The sequence below is a fragment of the Hibiscus syriacus genome, unplaced genomic scaffold, assembly GCF_006381635.1.
Source record: "Hibiscus syriacus cultivar Baekdansim isolate YM2019G1 unplaced genomic scaffold, ASM638163v2 tig00006449_pilon, whole genome shotgun sequence".
NCBI classification, from domain to species: Eukaryota; Viridiplantae; Streptophyta; class Magnoliopsida; order Malvales; family Malvaceae; genus Hibiscus; species Hibiscus syriacus.
The window spans coordinates 106,653-124,139 of record NW_024062099.1 but is presented as its reverse complement, the minus strand read 5'-3'; the positions used below and the strand labels follow the sequence as shown (position 1 = coordinate 124,139).

Genomic DNA, 17,487 nt, shown 5'->3' with positions numbered 1-17,487 from the left:
TTTCAAAAAAAAAAAAGAACAAAGAAAAAAGAATATAATATTTATTTATTATTTTGTTAGCTATTGATAATATATATATATATATATATCATATAGATGTCGTTATTTAAACTCAAAACGCCAAAAAGAAAATATATCACTCAATCTAATCATTGAAATCAATTTATTTATGTTAATACTTCCTTAAACTTGAGTTCGAAGGCAGAATCTTTTAAATTTCGACCACCACTGTTTTATAGCTTGTTTCTGCCAAAAGAAAAAAAACGTATACTAAGAATTAAAAAGAAAATAAATATTTTTAATTTCATGGAAAAAAATAAAATGTTTTATTTTTCTAGAATAAGAAACTGAAGACCGGAATTACAAAGTTGACCCGTGAATTTGTAATAGGTCACACAGATCCTCGGTGCAATTTGTCAATTTTGTTTTTTTTTTATAGCTTGACTTTGTATTATATATATGTCACTATTACTTGTGAAAAAAATAAGTTCATTCAAGTTGCTTTCTTTAAATTGTATGTCAAGTCTTTCTTGTTGTTATTTTATTTTTTAAATCACTTTTATATAATTTATTGATCTATTGTTTTAGATTAAGTATTGTTAAAATCATTATAAGGATGATTCTTTCAATTTAATTCATTTCACTCACAATATAAAAAATTCAAACTTCTAATATTGGTTCAAGTGGTAAGCAGTTTGATATCGCTGAAGCAATGTCTCGAGTTTGAATCTTTATGTATGCAAAAAACTCCTGCTAGAAGACCCACCCAATAATGCCAAGTGTGTGACGTTGGTTGGTCATGGTTAATATTATCAATTAAGATAGTATTTTTTTTGAAGTTTTTAGTTTAATTGGGAATATGAAACTTTTTTTCCTGTTAGTTATCTCTTTTATTTTTCTCTCATCGGTAAATCGTTTATCTCTTTTTTTTTTTGTCTTTGTTAATCGTCGACGACATCAACTTTAATATTGATTGTCGATTGTCAATATTTTATATTGTCTTTTAATTTTCTCTTGTTTTTTATTTTCAATAAGTCTATATGTATGACATGTTTTCTTTTGTCTCTATGACATATTTTCTTTTGCTTTTTGACACATTTTCGTCTGTATTTTGATAGCTTTTTCGGTCATTGTTTTCACTTATCATTTTCTAAGGGTTAGTTAGACCTCGCCACGACTTATCAAGATGACGTCTATATGTTATATTGTTGACCTTTTATGTTTTGGACCATCGGATTGGATTTGGATACTCATGATGCGTTCATGGATAGTTTTTCACGTCGCTCGAGTTTTATTTACAGTTTGTAGATGGTTTTTCAGTAGCTTAATTCCTTTTTGTGATTCGTTTGTTGATACGATCAAATCTATTTGTACATATTTTTGTTCGAGTTTTTTTAGTTATATTTTAATCTTTCCTTATATGGTCTTTATGTGATCTTAAATTGCTAATTTTATTTCAATGATTATAGGAAATTGTCCTAATTATGTGCTTAATTTACAATTATGATTGTAAATTTTTTATTGTAATTCAAGATATTTTTTATTTTGAATAAAGTTATTGATTTCTTTCAAAAAAAAAGAAGATAATATTTATTCATTATTTTGTTAGTTATTGATAATATATACACCATACAAATCTGTTATTTAAACTCAAAACGTCAAAAAAGAAAATATATCACTCCATCTAATCACTGAAAGCAATTGGTTTATATTAATACTTCCTTAAACTTGAGTTCGAAACCAGAATCTTTTAAGTTTCGACCACCACTGTTTTATATAGCTTGTTTCTGAAACTGTCAAAAGAACAAAACGTATACTAAGAATTAAAAAGAAAAAAAAAGATTTTTTTTTTAATTTTCATGAAAAAAAAATAAAATGTTTTCTTTTTCTAGAATAAGAAACTGAAGACCGGAATTACAAAGTTGACCCGTGAATTTGTAATAGGTCTGTGATTACCATTAAACCCACAGATCCTCGGTGCAATTTGTCAATTTGGTTTTTTTATATAGATTACAATTATAGCTTGACTTTGTGTCATATATATGTCACTATTACTTGTGAAAAAAATAAGTTCATTCAAGTTGCTTTCTTTAAATTGTAAGTCAAGTCTTTCTTGTTGATATTTTATTTTTTTTAAATCACTTATATATAATTTATTGATTAATTATTTTGAATTAAATATTGTTAAAATCTATTATAAGGATGATTCTTTTAATCTAATTTACTTCACTCATAATATCAAAATTCATACTTCTAATATTACTTAAGGGATCTAATACCTCATCCCATAAATTAATTATTTTTATTTCATGAAATTGAATTTTCAAGAATCTTAAAATTTTGTTTTTAGTAGTTGTGGTCCTGGTTTTACATCACATATCATGCACCATTACTTTAATTATTATTTATTTAATATGATTAATAAGTATTATACTTGCAATTTATTTAATAAAAAATGGAACTTGACTTCTTCAAGGTTTATCACAGATTGGAGTAAGATTTTCTAATTTGGGATAATTTAATGTGTTTCTAATTTTTAATTACTTAAAAAAAATGTATGATAACATATATTGATCATATAAAATTATTTTATGATTTGAGACATTTCAAACAAATATTTAGTTATTAATTGCTTTGATATGATGAAGCATTAAATTATTTTCAATAATGTTTAAAATTTTAATTCTTTGTAAATAGAATAAATTAAATTACAAAAATTATCTCACAATAGACCTTTATAATTCTTTATCAAGATTAATTAATATTCATATAACTTGATATATCAATTCAATGAAATATTTAATTAATAATATAGATAACAAAAAATAGATTTATTTCTATAGTGTGTTGCTTAAAAAAAGTAATTATATTTTTTTCTTGAAGAAGAAATAAAATAATTTAATTATGAAAATTCTTTGGCAACACAAGGGCCAAAAACATATTTGATTACGTGAAAGGGAAAGTCCAAAATGTTCTTTTATTTCATTAAATAGCGAACGGTGCTTGCGACGCAAAGAGATGATTTAAACAATAGAAATTTAATATTCAAGAACCTTAAATTTTAATTTATTTGTTTATTGTCCTGATTTTGCATTGTCTAATCTTGGCATCACATATCATGCATCTTCACTTCAATGATTATTTATTGATAGTATTAATTATTTATTACTTGTAAATTGTTTATTAATAAAATAATAACTTTGATTCTTTTAAAGGGTTTTATCATAGTCTAGTTAGATTATAATAAGATTTTTTAAACTAGTGGTAGCTAGTGAGTAATTTATTAAATTAAAAAATACCAGAGTTTACAAAAAGAATAATAAATTAATCATATATATCGGATTATTTTTAAATTATAAATTAACCACTTAAAAATAAAAATAATCATACAAAATTAAAATTTAATTAAATACTTTAGACAAATGATAGATACAAATAAACACTACTATCTACAATGAATGATAACACCATCAACATTAACATAAAGATACATATAGTAATAATGACTCGTTAACAAATTGACATTACCACAATTCAATCGTGATCCATCTTCGGTGATTATAATAACTATCAATATCTAGTTTAAGGAACCAAAACATGGATAATTTAACAGGATATTCAAATAAATGCCTTACGTATATGGAAAGACGATAACAAATCTAATTTTAAGGAAAAAAGTGCTATTAGAGTTGACAAAAAATATATATACAATGACTTATGTGTTAAATGAATTGTTGTTATTCCTTGAAGTTATGAGTTCGGACACCAGAAATGTCAGGGGAACAAGCATTTAATGTCAAAAGATTGAGAGTTATCTTTAAACATATATTACCTTGTACGTACCCTAGATTAATAAAAAATATCCACAATTTAATACAATAAGAAATTAATTAAACAAAAAAATAATTTAAATTATAGAGAAAGTGAGGAAAGAAAAAAAAGGAGAAAAATAAGGATTAACAAATAATCTAAAATTAATATTGTCGTCGTCGCCAATAATATCACATCATCCCATTATTAATAATTGAACGATTCAATAAAAAAATAATTCAAAAAATACATTAATACAATTGAAACAATTTATAGTCCAATGACAAAAATGAAACAAACCCTAAAATTTGATGAAAATGATATACTTTACCAAATATATAAATCTTGGCGTCACAAACCATGCATATAAATTAATAGCTTAGATTAAATATAGCAACTATCAATGAAGTTTCAAGTAATGAAAAAACAAATATGTATTTTCATGACAAAGAACAAGGTAAACAATGTGCTTGGTTCAAGTACATGGTTCGGTTGAAGGTTTATAATTAAATTAAGGTATAGTGTCAATTTTCGTCCTCAACATTTATGTTTTTAATAAATTATTTTTATTCATTTTTAATTAAATCCAATTCTTAATTTTTTTTAAATATAGATTGTTTCTTAATGAAAATTTAAAAACGAACGAAATGTCAAATATTTTAAATTACTATATTGACTTTTTTTTAAAAAAAAATTATTTGATTTTTTAAAGAATGTTTTTTTAATAGTTTAGATGATGATAAGGTAGTATTTGTTCAGAATTTTTCTTACTAATTAATAATGTACGTATATCTTATGTATACATTTGCTCGAATATTTTTTTTGCATGATTATAATTTAAAAATGTGAAGGAAAAAAGCGAAGAAAATGAATCGAGATGAGTGATGAAGCAGGCATTGTTGTTTGTTCCCTGTAATTTAATAAAACCATAGAACAATGTTGTTTTGCCTTGTTGGGAAGACAAGGTAGATATAGTCGTTGTTGCCAAAATAGATGCGAAATCGGACATTTGGTGTCTCTATCTTGAACATAAATTCAAGGTATCTACTGCCAAAAACATAGCAGCCTTCCTTTACGTTCTCTATCCACTTATTATCATCCAAACCATTGGTGGATGGTTGATATTTTCGAGAACCTAATTCTGCATAATTTCATGGAATATATTCCCCCTAACATTGCATTGTGATCTTCGTGGCTATGGTTCCAAGAACCCTTACATTTTCTTTTTCTTTTTTAATGTCCCACAATTACAAGTCCTAAAGAAGGTGGCAAAAAAGATCCTTTCATCAAAATGGATTGGTTGGCCACCACTCTTTTTGCTTGTTTTTATTTTCAATTTTAAAAAGAATAAAGTGGGTTGAACTTTAAGATCACTTACATTTTGAATACTATTATCGATGACAGTTAACGTGTTGTGTTCATACGTCAGTCTTGAATAAATTAATATTATCCAATAAGATGACGATACATATTTGAACTCGAGTTTCTTGAAAAGAATTCAACATCTAACCTTTGAATCAAGCTGAAAAATTATGATAATGTTGATAAAAAATAATATTTTTATATTAAAGATATCACATTAAGCATGCAATTCAATTATATTAATGTACTTAAAATCATATGATTTCTTTGAAGTTGATGATTATCTAAATATTGTTCATTCATATTATCAAAAAGACCATTTACTAACATTTGATTTCGCGGAATATATCGGAAGTGATTAAATATAGATGTCACATTAACCATGCAATCCAATTATATTAGTGTACTTTTACTATATATATGTACGTATATATTAATGTAGAACAGCTAAAAAGCCACATGACAAATACAGCTAGTGGATTATCGTGCAATCAGATAACAAAGTTCATAGTTTATAGGTGCCTAAGCCTTAATTAGCTTTTGAATTTAACGTACAAGACAAATAATGAAGATCAACAACAACAACAACAACAAAACCCAATTCCCATATGTATGGGGTAAGGGGGAGGTAGGGTAGTAGGCTGCCCCCAACGCCAGGTTGAGAATAGCTTCCGTGAAAGACCTCCGGCAGTCAGAAAATTAAAAATATAGATAAAATGCAATGCATGTATAAATAATTACATAAATACATAGTTAAACAGTATTCATATGCAGTCATTAATATCATATGTGCTTCTGTAATGGGGAGTAATCCCTGCAAAATAATCCCTGCGAAAGAGTCTCTGCATATAGACAGAAACCTAAGACCCGGCTAAAAATAACAAATAATGAAGATCCATTTTTTAATTAGCTATTAATTCATCTTCTTTTTTTAGTTTTTTTTATGTAATATTGAATGGTTTCATCACTTCACTGGTTCATTTAAACTGGACGGGTTCATTGGGTCTGGGCCAGAAATGAATGTAATGGGCTAAATATTTTAAAGAACTGGTCTAATACATTGAAAAATCAATAGAAAACAACGAGAAAGCGATTTTGGCCCAATTTTTTGTCATGTTTCTGGGTGGTTCTTGATTATTCAGTTTAATTACATAAAAAAATTGGTTTAATGACAGAAATGTAATATCGTAAAATAAAATAATGTAAATTTAATTTTACTATTAGTCCAATGACTATGAGGTGTAGTTTACTCGTAGAAAAATGGAACCTATTTGAATATAACCAAACGAAATAGGCGCAAAGAAAAGAAATATAAAACAAAAAATTGTGAACACTTTCCGCTAAAAATTGTGAACACTTTCCGCTAATTTGGCTTCCAAACCAAGTGTTTGCCATGTGATTTACCCTAATTTTATGGAAATCAAGACTTTGACATTGATTGGAACCCAGCATGCTAGTCTTAAAAAAAATATTCAAATTATGAACGGGTTGATTTAAGTGGTAAACATCTTGATATTTTTAAGTAAATATTCAGTTTGAGATATTGTGTATGCATAAAATTCTCGTTGAAAGATTTACTCACCAAAACTAAGTATATGACACAAATCAATCATATTAGTTTGAATAAAATCCTGAGAAATCGGAAAGACAACCATAAAATCAATTAAAATGGGTATATAGAAAGCATAGATTTACTTAATTATTTAGAATTTAATTTAATAAATTTATAATTATCATACGTAGTGAAACTTTTCTAATAAAAATTCAAATATTAATTTTTATTATTATATTTTAAAAAAAAAGTTTAATTACTAATCAAGTGATAACACACAAGATGTGAGTTAATTATCTATTATCTTTTAATTCATGGATTGAGAGGAGTCTGAGTAGTTTAGATATTGTATTAAGAAAATTTATATAAATTTGTGTCATTGGTTGATAGATTCTCAACTCAGTTTATAAATTATTAAAAAATTATTTTCATAATAAATATAATAGGACACTATATTTAAGTAAAAAACCATTTTTATAACTGCTATTATAAGAAAAGAAAAAAATTTATAATCGTTTATGCATTGTGTCCATGTATTTTCTGCATTGTGTTTATGCATTAAGAATTAGGTTACGGTGGTTGCAAATATAATAAATGCTTAACCCATTGCGGTAAGTAGGGGTATATTCGGTTCGGTTCAGTTTAGTTTTTTACCAAAAATTGAATCGAATCGAAATAAACGATTTTTTAATATTTAAACCGAAACTAAATGGTTAAAAAACCGAAAAAACCGAAATCGTTTTTTTTTTGTTTTTTTAACGGTTCGAGTTTTTCAGTTCGGTTCGGTTTTTCGGGTTTTCAATGAAAAAATCACTTGAAACTATAATTTTTTTAAAAAAATTGCCTATTCGGTTTAATATGGAACAAATGGGTTTCATATGAAAAACCCGAACCGAACCGAATCAAAAGAATGAAGACTTTAAACCGAACCGAAAACCGAACCGTATAATGTCAAACCGAATCGAACCGTTTTACTCGGTTTGTGCCGGTTTTTCGGTTTCTTCGATTTCGTTGCTCAGCCCTAGCGGTAAGCTTAATTTAAAACACTATTATGATTGTTATAATCATAATTCTTTCAATAATTTTTAAAATAATTTATGAAATTCTATGATCATATATTTATGAAAGAAAAAAAAGTAACATATAAATTATATATATTATTCCATTGATATCATTAATGTTATAATATTTAAGATGTTATGAAATTAAATATAATTATTTTTTATTCAAAGAGTAAAATGAAGATATTGATAGTACAAAATAACAAAAAATATGATATAATAAAAAGATAAACACGATCTGATTTATATAATTTATTGGTTCTACTATTCTTCGTGGAAGTAAAGTAATTTAAAACACATGAAGAAAACACCATTTTAGAAGTCACATCAGTTTAATATAAACACTTTAATACTTAAATATATATAAATAATAATAATAAATCTTACCGGTAAAATAAAATTATTATATCAAATTAAAATTTTAAAATCACGATAAATATAATTATATTATTAAATTCGATAATGTATTTATTAAAATATTAGTTATATAAAACGTTAGGAGTTTTCTCTATATATAGACACCAGCTTTACTTGAATCATCCAAGAGAATAGTTCCAAATTTCGCTTCAAATTTTTAATTGCAAAGATTTGACTATTAAATATGAAGTTGAATCAAAATAATGATCAATATCTTCTTCCATGAAACACATCTTTTCAGACTGATCCTTAGCCATATTCAAATATATAATATATTTCTCCTTAGCCGTCTTAATACTTAAATCATGTTTAATTGCACCATCACCATGGCTTCTTCTTCACTACCTTCAACTTTCGCCACAATCTCACCATCTTCCAAGCCTTATACTCGTCAAGCCTTTCGTGTCAGAGCTCAAAGCTTTAGAGAAGAAGGTAAATCTACAATCATCTATTATCTTGCTTTCTTGATGCGTGGCGATCTAATTCTATAAAGAGAAGTCTTTGAAATATCGTTTGTTGAGAACTGTTATATGGATTATATCTATACTTGCATTAAACCCGCCGTATTTATGTTTGTTTGTTTATTTCTGCAGCAGATGGATCGAGTAGTCGGGTGGATGCGAATATGGGAGTGTTAAGGGAGAGAATAGAGAAGGTGAAGATGAGGGAGAAGATGGATAAATTTTGCAGATCAAATGAAGATAAGTATGGGTGGAATTATGGTGGTGGGTATGATTATAAAGCAAGAAGAGATGGATCAGAATTGTTTCAACTTGTGGGTCTGGTTGGGGCAACTATCGGCTTCACTTGCCTTACTGGCACTCTCTTCCTTTCCTTTGTTTCTTTGCTGCTTCATTTCCATCAATGATTTAGATTCCCCATGTATATGCGTACTGTTGCATGGGAGATGGGCCTTTCCAGCAAATACATTTCATATTCTTGTATTGATTAACTTCATCAAATCATGTTGTACAAAACATAGTTTATATGGTTTGATGCCACGCTTAGTTGGTAGAGCACAAGGTTCTTAACCTTGAGGTCGTGGGATCGAGTCTCACGGAGGGCATTTCATAATTCGGAGGTCTCTTACGGAAGTTGCTCTCAACTTAGTGTTGGGCGTAACCTACTATCTTACCTCCCCCTTACCCCATACATATGGGAAAAAGGGACAGCCATTTAGATGCCACGCTTAGCTTTCCTATTGAAATTTATTCAAGACTTTGTTACTTAAATATACTATTTAGTTTTATAATTAATATGAGTTAATAATTTAAATTTAAATAACTATATAATTACAACTTTTATTGTTAAATATTACATAGAGAATCAAGATGTAATTATACTTTGTCAATTAAATATATCGAGAAAATTAGAATATTTTGTAATTATATGTGAGTGTAATTATTATTATAGAATTAGAAGTGAGCAAAACTCGATTTGACTAGAAAAAATATTTTTTATTTAATTTTGAGTTATTTGATTCAACTCGAATAAATGAATTAGTTTTGAGTTCGAGTCAAGTTCAAATTTTATTAATTCAAAAAATTGAAAATCAAATTTCAAAACGATGTCGTTATGATATTTGTCCAAGTAATTTGATCGTTTTGCAATTTAATCACTTATTTCTCTATTGCTTCAATTCATGATTCATTTCAAGATCATGTTGACCAAATTTAAACCACTTGCTCCTAAAATCACTATAGAATACCTATATAGCTTCAATTTCTCTTTTTGAAAATAAATTTTATCTTTTTGTAATTTAGTCTTTTGACTTTGCTTTATTTTATCATTTTCTTCATTTCTTCATTCATTTTAAGTCTTTGATCAAATTTGAACAACATGTTCCTCTAAAACTATAAAATATCTATTTAAATTCAATCCATATTTTTATAATTTAGTCCATTAACTTTGTATTTTATTTAACTTGATCATTCAACTGTAACTTTTTATAAATTAATTCTTCCTATCAATTCCATGACTCCTTTATATTATTATCACTGTTTTTTTCCCTTAGAATCATTTCTTTTAAAAATAACATTATAAATATAATATATAATATCAGATGATATTTGTTTTCTCAAATGACACTATAAATCTTACTTATACATATAAAAAAGAATTTGGAGAAATCTATATGTAAATCTTATATGGTTAGAGAAAGTTATTTAAATTAAAAATAACCATAATATTATAAATAATTACAATGAAATATGAGTATAAACTCGAAAAACTTGACTCAAATTTTATAAAACTCATATCGGAAAAAAATCAAATAAAATTTGAATGGAAAAATAGGGTCAAATCGAGTAATTCAAATTTTTTACTCAATTAGATTCAACTTGATCGAATATTCACCCATATGAAAATATATTTTTCATGCAATTACATGGTGGTATCCAAACACAGTAATTTTGTTTTTCTAAGGAAAAACATAGGTTGGTACTTGGTAGTTCGAGTGACAAGGTTGTTAATACGGTCTCTGAGTGTGTAGACAGCAGTGGATTCACGCTTAATACACTCTCTACTTTAAAATTTGTATTTATTTTGATTAGTTATTTACTTTATTAATTATATATATTCTATATAAAAAATTTATATTATTAACGTATGTATATTTATTCTTAAAAATATTTTTAAATCCGATACTATATGTAGCCTTCTGAGTTTGTGCTCATGAAAAAGTTGAGTACTTCATTTTCTGATCACTCAGCGGGTGAGGCAGTACCCACCGGATGAAGCATTCTCGTGTAGAATCCCAGCTCAACATTTTTTAATGCAATTTTTTGACATATTTTATTCAAATGGACTGCGATTTTTTTTCAAAGAATTATTCATATTGGATAATACTTTTTAAAGAATAATATAGAAACAAAAATGGAAGAGTTGTCATCGACTTAGGGTATTAAAACTTACAAACCAAGCAACACTGAGGATTCTCCATGTACTTTATCCTATAAATTTTTGGATCCAAATTGAAGACTAATTTTACCAAGATTCTAATGGCTTCAAGAAGACTTTATATTTCTCTAGGACTACTCAAATATAAGGACTTAATATAGAGAGTTTTGTTTTGTTCTCACAAATTAGTTTGCATAGAAACAATACAAGAAATTAGTCCAAAAGATGAAAGGGGATAATGAAAAATAAGGTTTTAATAACTAAATTAATATAATATTAAAATTTTATGATTAACTTTTTTAGAATTGAATTCAAATTAAAATAAATTGTAAATGTTAAATATTATATTAATTTTATCAACTAATATATCATTTTACTCGATTTTTTTATCTCAACATATTAACTTATTTTTATTAATAGGTGTATTTAATAAAAGAATCTTATAATTGATGTATTGTTTACATATTTTACTTTAAAATATAAAGAAGAAAAAAGAAATGATGTAATGTGATATGATGTGATGTCATATCTCCTTTCAACTTCATTATTAATTCTAGCTTCTAGTTGTCAAAAAGGAAATATTTAGCTGATTTTTTTAAAAAAAAGCCCATAAAATCTTATCTAAGCAAATGTAAATGTCAAAATTAAATAGAATAGATTGAACCAACTACGTTCAGTAGCTCAATTAATGAGCATTTAGATTCGATTATAAAGAGTTGAGTTGAGTTGAGAAAAGAACAGATGAAGAAAATGGAAGATGCATTGCTCAGTAGAAATGTGGCGGAAGCATACAGGAAGATAACATGGAGCGGATTCACAGAGGAGTTAAAGGCGGTGAGCGACATGGCGGTACCGCTGGTGGCCGTGTCGGTGACGCAGTACCTTTTGCATGTCTTCTCGGTCATAATTGTCTGCCACCTCGGTAAGCTACCTCTTTCTGGGGCCGCATTGGGTTTCTCCTTCGCCAACTTCACCGGCCTCAGCTTAATGTACGTCTTCTCCCCCTTAAGACCTTAATTTCCCATCTTTTTCACCTGCAAATTAGCACCCTCTTTAATCTTTATATGGCTCATTAACATAAATTTCGGTCTTTTATACGTGCATGTTATGATCATCATCAAATGAAAGCACACTATATGCAAATCGAAAAAAAAGCACACTATATGCCTATTTAATTTAGTAACACTGTACATTTTCATGTGCCAAAAACAGTTTGGAATCTCTGGTGCATTGGAGACTTTATGTGGACAAGCTTATGGAGCTGAACATATCAAAAGCTTGGAACTTACACCTACTGTTCAATACTCCCCCTCTATCCAATTTGTATTCAGATATGCGTTATATGGATATTCATGGAGAAACTGTTAGTATTAATGGGTCAAAACCCATAAATTGCAATGGAAGCCGGCAGATATGCCATCTGGCTCATACCTGCATTGCTTGCAAACCCGATTCTCCAGTCATTGAATCGATATCTCCAGTGTCAAAGCTTGGTTCTTGAGCTCTTTTGCATCTGTACTTGTCCATATACCTCTTTGCCTGACTCTAATTTCTAACACACAAAACAAGTATGGGAATAACTGGGGCTGCTTTATCGATCGGATTAGCTTTCTGGGTTAATGCCGTATTGATTGTTATTTACGTGAGGTACTCTTTAGCATGTGAGAAATCTCGTGCTTTCCTCGCCAAGGACGTACGTTTTCTCAGGCGTCAAAGAGTTCTTTAGCTATGGACTCCCTCCCTTCTGGCTTCTGCTGTAATATTTTGGTAATGTAATAACCGCCTTTTTCATGGTTTAGATAATTTGTAAGGGGTGTTCGTTGTTTCGTTTTAATTGAATTAACTGATCAAAATCTAACTCGGTTCGGTTATTGGTTAATTTTGTAGTATTGAATTATGGTCATTCGTACTGCTTATACTGCTGTCAGGTCTTCTACCAGATTCAGCCCTTGAAACATCGGTTCTTTCGATTAATGATTCAGTAATGTAATAATATAGCGTTTTAGAACTTCAATCTTCACTTCAGTTTTTAGGGTTTTATTTTTCTTCTTTTATACTAATTATGTCTCGACTGTTGCACTTTTAAAGCATGACAATCATCGGATTACATTTTTTTGTACCATATGGGATCAGCGCTGCTGCAATGTAAAATCATAACTTTTCCTCATTATTAATTAGCTATATATATATGTGTGTCTGTATGTACGTATGTATGATCTAAGATGCATGGAATTTATGATGAGTAAACATGACAGCACGAGGGTTTCGAATGAATTAGGAGGTGGAAATCCAGAATCAGCTCGACTATCTGTAATTGTTGCAACGGTAATAGCATTAATTGAGCCGATCATGGTGGCCATCATCTTATTTTTCTTGTCGCAACGTCTTTGTATACATATTTAGCAATGAAGAGGCAGTGGTGAATTATATTGCACAAATTATTCCTCCGCTTTGCGTTGCAGTTTTCATGGACAGCTTACGAGTTGTACTTTCTGGTCAGTTTCCCTTACCACCTTTTGTCAGTAGAGTATTTCTGCAAAAGAAACACGTTAGTAAGTAAAGAGAAATTAATAGAATGAAAGAAAGAGAATATATTTATTGTATCGTGTTAAAAATTAGAAGTGATTTTGTTCTAATTGATATAATATTCTGATAATTTTTTTCCTCTGCAACTTCGACACACAGGCCAATTGCATGCATTGTGTCAAGCTCACGTATTTACAAAAACACTGCAATTTACAGTGAATCAAGTCTATGGGTGATTAGGTGTTGCAAGAGGAACCGGGTGGCAGCATATTGGAGCGTATGTGAATCCTGGGGCATATTACCAACTGGCAATTCCATTTGCTGCTTTGTTGAGTTTTTAGCTAATTTGAGAGGGAAGGGCCTTTGGATTGGGATCCTCTCCGGTACTACTGTTCAGGCCTTGGTGTTTTCTGCCATCACCGCCTCTACAAATTGGCAAAAACAAGTTCATTTTCATCTCTTATTACTAATTAAAATCCTAAACCATACATGATTGACTCTGTGTTTCTGGAAAAATGGCAGGCAAGCAATGCGAGGGAAAGAATGCCTGTGGAGCCAATCTCAGAAAATAATGTAGCAGCTTCAAGAGGCCCATGAACAAGGAGTGGCAAAGTGCCAATAAATTAGTATTCATTTCCGTTAATAATATATGTATCCTTTTCATCTTTTGATTTTGCATCACTTTGATTAATTATATTTGTGTTATTATTATGATTTTGTTGAAAAAAATATTTTTTCTGATAATACTATTGAAAATTATTGTCTGCAAACGCCATGAAAAGGATCAAATGGGAAAACATCTGATCTAAGCAGGAACTAAAATGAGCCATGCATGATGCAAGCCATATTGAAAACTGATATCATTTGCAAATCAAAGAACATTCTGAACCATGGACATAAACTCATCCACAATTACATTGCTAATATGCTTTAAACACTTATCATATTCAAGTTTTAGTTAAAAAGAAGCGAGGCCAATAAAGAACACCTGAACGTGTTGCAATCAAATGCTTGTAAAAAAAAGACAGAACAACAACGATTTACCAGCAGCTTATTCATCTTTGTCAACTTTCTTGCCATTAAAGAGCTTGGTTAAATTTGGCATCGACTTTCTTTTCTTCTACCCTCCGTTGTTGCAGTTGAGGCGGAGCTTTGCTCTTTGTGACGGGGTCCAATTGCCACTGCCGTTCGTGGATCTAACTCTAATCAATTGTATTTGCTGAAGCTGATACATCATGCTCATCTACTCATTTCTCTAAGCTCCATATGAGCTAGTTCAGTTTTCATCAATATCTCCCTCTCACTAGCCTTTAAAGCTTCACTCCATGCCTGAGTTGCCGCCACCTTTTTATCCGCTATTTCTTCGGTTCCACCTGCATGTCCAGTTAAATACTCATACTCAAACTTTGAGACAGTGATTGTGGAACTATAGTTAGATGCTGATGTTAGAGTATGCCCAAAGACCAATTATATGATGATTGTAATAATACTTTTATTTGCCGATTTTATTGAATAAAGGCATTGCATCTATTATTTTCAATTATATATATGTGTTTAACATAAACTGGAAGATAATAAAGTCCATATAATGACATAATTGTTATTATTAAAAGATCTCTAGTCAAGTATTATTATGAGCATAGACAATAATAATACGCTTAAGACTAACATGTTATTGATTGATGACAACGAGTTGTCATTGACATAGAGATGTCAGAATTGATACATGATTATATTGTAACACCCCTAACTCATATTCGACCCGAATACAATTCCGAGATGTCACATTGACTTTTCAAACTTTGATTCTTAAAGAAAAATCCCGGGAATTTAAAACTTTCATTAAAACAAAATACTTTAATGTACATAAAAGAGACCACTTAATACAAAATTGATCAGAGCACTCGTAATTAACTACTTATTACCAACACTTATTACACAACAAAATACATACTTTGTCAATTACTTCTGATATGATTTCTTAGTAATGTTGTTGTCCGTGCCACTGCTATTCTGAATCTTCTTATTTCTTGGTACCTACGTGTAAATCACTTACACGCTAAGTCATAAACTTAGTGAGGCAATAAATGAATATGCATTCTTACCATTTCCTTCATGACATTTCAATATGCATGTATCTATTACACAATAACATATATAATCATATCATGCATGTACAAAACTTACCTTCTTGTATCACTTTCACTTTACTTTGTATTTCAATTGCCCATGTATATTATTGAGAATAGAGGTATGTGAGTACATAGAGGTATGTGAGTACATAGAGGTATGTGAGTACATAGAGGTTGTGCACTAATGCTGTCACCACAACTCGTATCAATTCCCTCATGGGGCACCGAACCTTAGTTCAGTATTCTCCCCGAAGGACTGTCATATATGTCCCGTAGGACCACTACATCCCGAAGGACTATGTCCCGAAGGACTATTATACCCTCGACTCTTGGCATGCCAATTACACCTATAGCTCTCATATCGTATACTATGGACATTATTCTTATATTTCATATGTTCATGTACTCATGTCATTTCTCTTGTGATCATGTAGTTCATGTCATTTCTCTTGTGATCATGTAGCTCATGTCATTTCTCTTGTGATCATGTAGCTCATGTCATGTTCTCATATCACATATCATATCACATGTGTATTTGAATCTATTCATATATATATACATCATTTATCCAATCACATGAACATATATATGCCTTATGCATGTATTACAATAATTATCATGTATGCATGCTCACAACTATTGTACTATGAAAATCAATATAGGAATTAGACTTATCACAAGTCTTATTCCATTATACTATACATATAGTATGCACTCGCCTTAGCTTTTCTTTGATTTGATTCTAATCCTTTGATCGTTCCAGAATAAGCTTACTTTTAGTATCTACATAATCACACATGGATCTATATAAGTATTATAGCTAATATACTTTAATGGTTCACTTTTTAGATTAAGATAAATGCCAATTTCCTCTTTTAATGAAGGTATGCATCGATGCACTACTTGTGCATCGGTGCATAAATTGCATTCGATGTTTTATTATTAATGGGATGCATCGATGCATGCATTATGCATCGATGCACTAATTGCATTCGATCTTTTTATTTTAAAAGAGTGCATCGATGCACAGTTCAAAAATTTTATGGGTTTTAACCTTGATGCATCGATGCACTATGAATATGCATCGATGCACTCTGCCCAGAATCCTCTTTTTGAACCCGAAAATTAATTCATTTTGGATTAAATCCTTCATGTTTAATCCTCTTTTTCATTCTTAACTATAGTACACATCCTTAAACCAATTTATACTCATTTATTTCATCTTAAACCTCCAATTCTATCATTCATATGAAATTCAAGAGTTACATCAATAATTCAACATGTTTGAATTCCACTTTTAACACTTCATATATCTTAACTATATTGATGACAAGTCAAATTTAACTTTCAATTCTAGTTATGAACTCTATTCCAAGATTTCATTTAAGACCTTCAAATCTTAAATCTCTCCTAACTCCATCATCCTTTGATGTTAAGATAACTTAAGCTTTCTTTAAGCTTAGTTATCATCTAATAATCAAAACCCAATATTAAATTTAACAAGAAACTCAATAATCAGAAATCTTACCTTTGCTTTGGTTCACACGCACAAGGAAGAAAGAAAAAGAAGAGAACTCTGGAAGCCTTGGGTGTTTTCTCCCCTTCCACCCACGTGTATCCTTATATTTATACTTATCCTTTCTTTAATTATTTTTCCTTGCAATTACTCTATTGTCCTTTCATTCATTCTTCCTTTCAATTCCATCATACACAATAATTTACATATAAA

The 17,487-nt window shown here is 29.2% G+C and overlaps 1 protein-coding gene and 1 pseudogene across 1 annotated transcript; both read left to right on the top strand.

Annotated features, from left to right (window-relative positions):
* Window positions 1–8,492: 8,492 nt before the first annotated feature.
* Window positions 8,493–9,214, top strand: LOC120200689. Its single transcript, XM_039201456.1, has 2 exons — window positions 8,493–8,634; window positions 8,796–9,214. Exons 1-2 carry the CDS (start codon window positions 8,508–8,510, stop codon window positions 9,068–9,070), a joined length of 402 nt encoding a protein of 133 aa, XP_039057387.1. The 5' UTR covers window positions 8,493–8,507; the 3' UTR covers window positions 9,071–9,214.
* A 3,971-nt stretch (window positions 9,215–13,185) lies between these two features.
* On the top strand, window positions 13,186–14,267 carry LOC120200704 (annotated as a pseudogene).
* The last annotated feature ends 3,220 nt before the right edge of the window (window positions 14,268–17,487 follow it).

Excerpts from the sequence above, each read along its gene's own strand:
- LOC120200689 (XM_039201456.1), top strand. The coding sequence starts at position 8,508 with ATGTTTAATTGCACCATCACCATGGCTTCTTCTTCACTACCTTCAACT. Across the intron at positions 8,635-8,795 it reads TCAAAGCTTTAGAGAAGAAG|CAGATGGATCGAGTAGTCGG; the intron begins GTAAATCTACAA and ends TTATTTCTGCAG.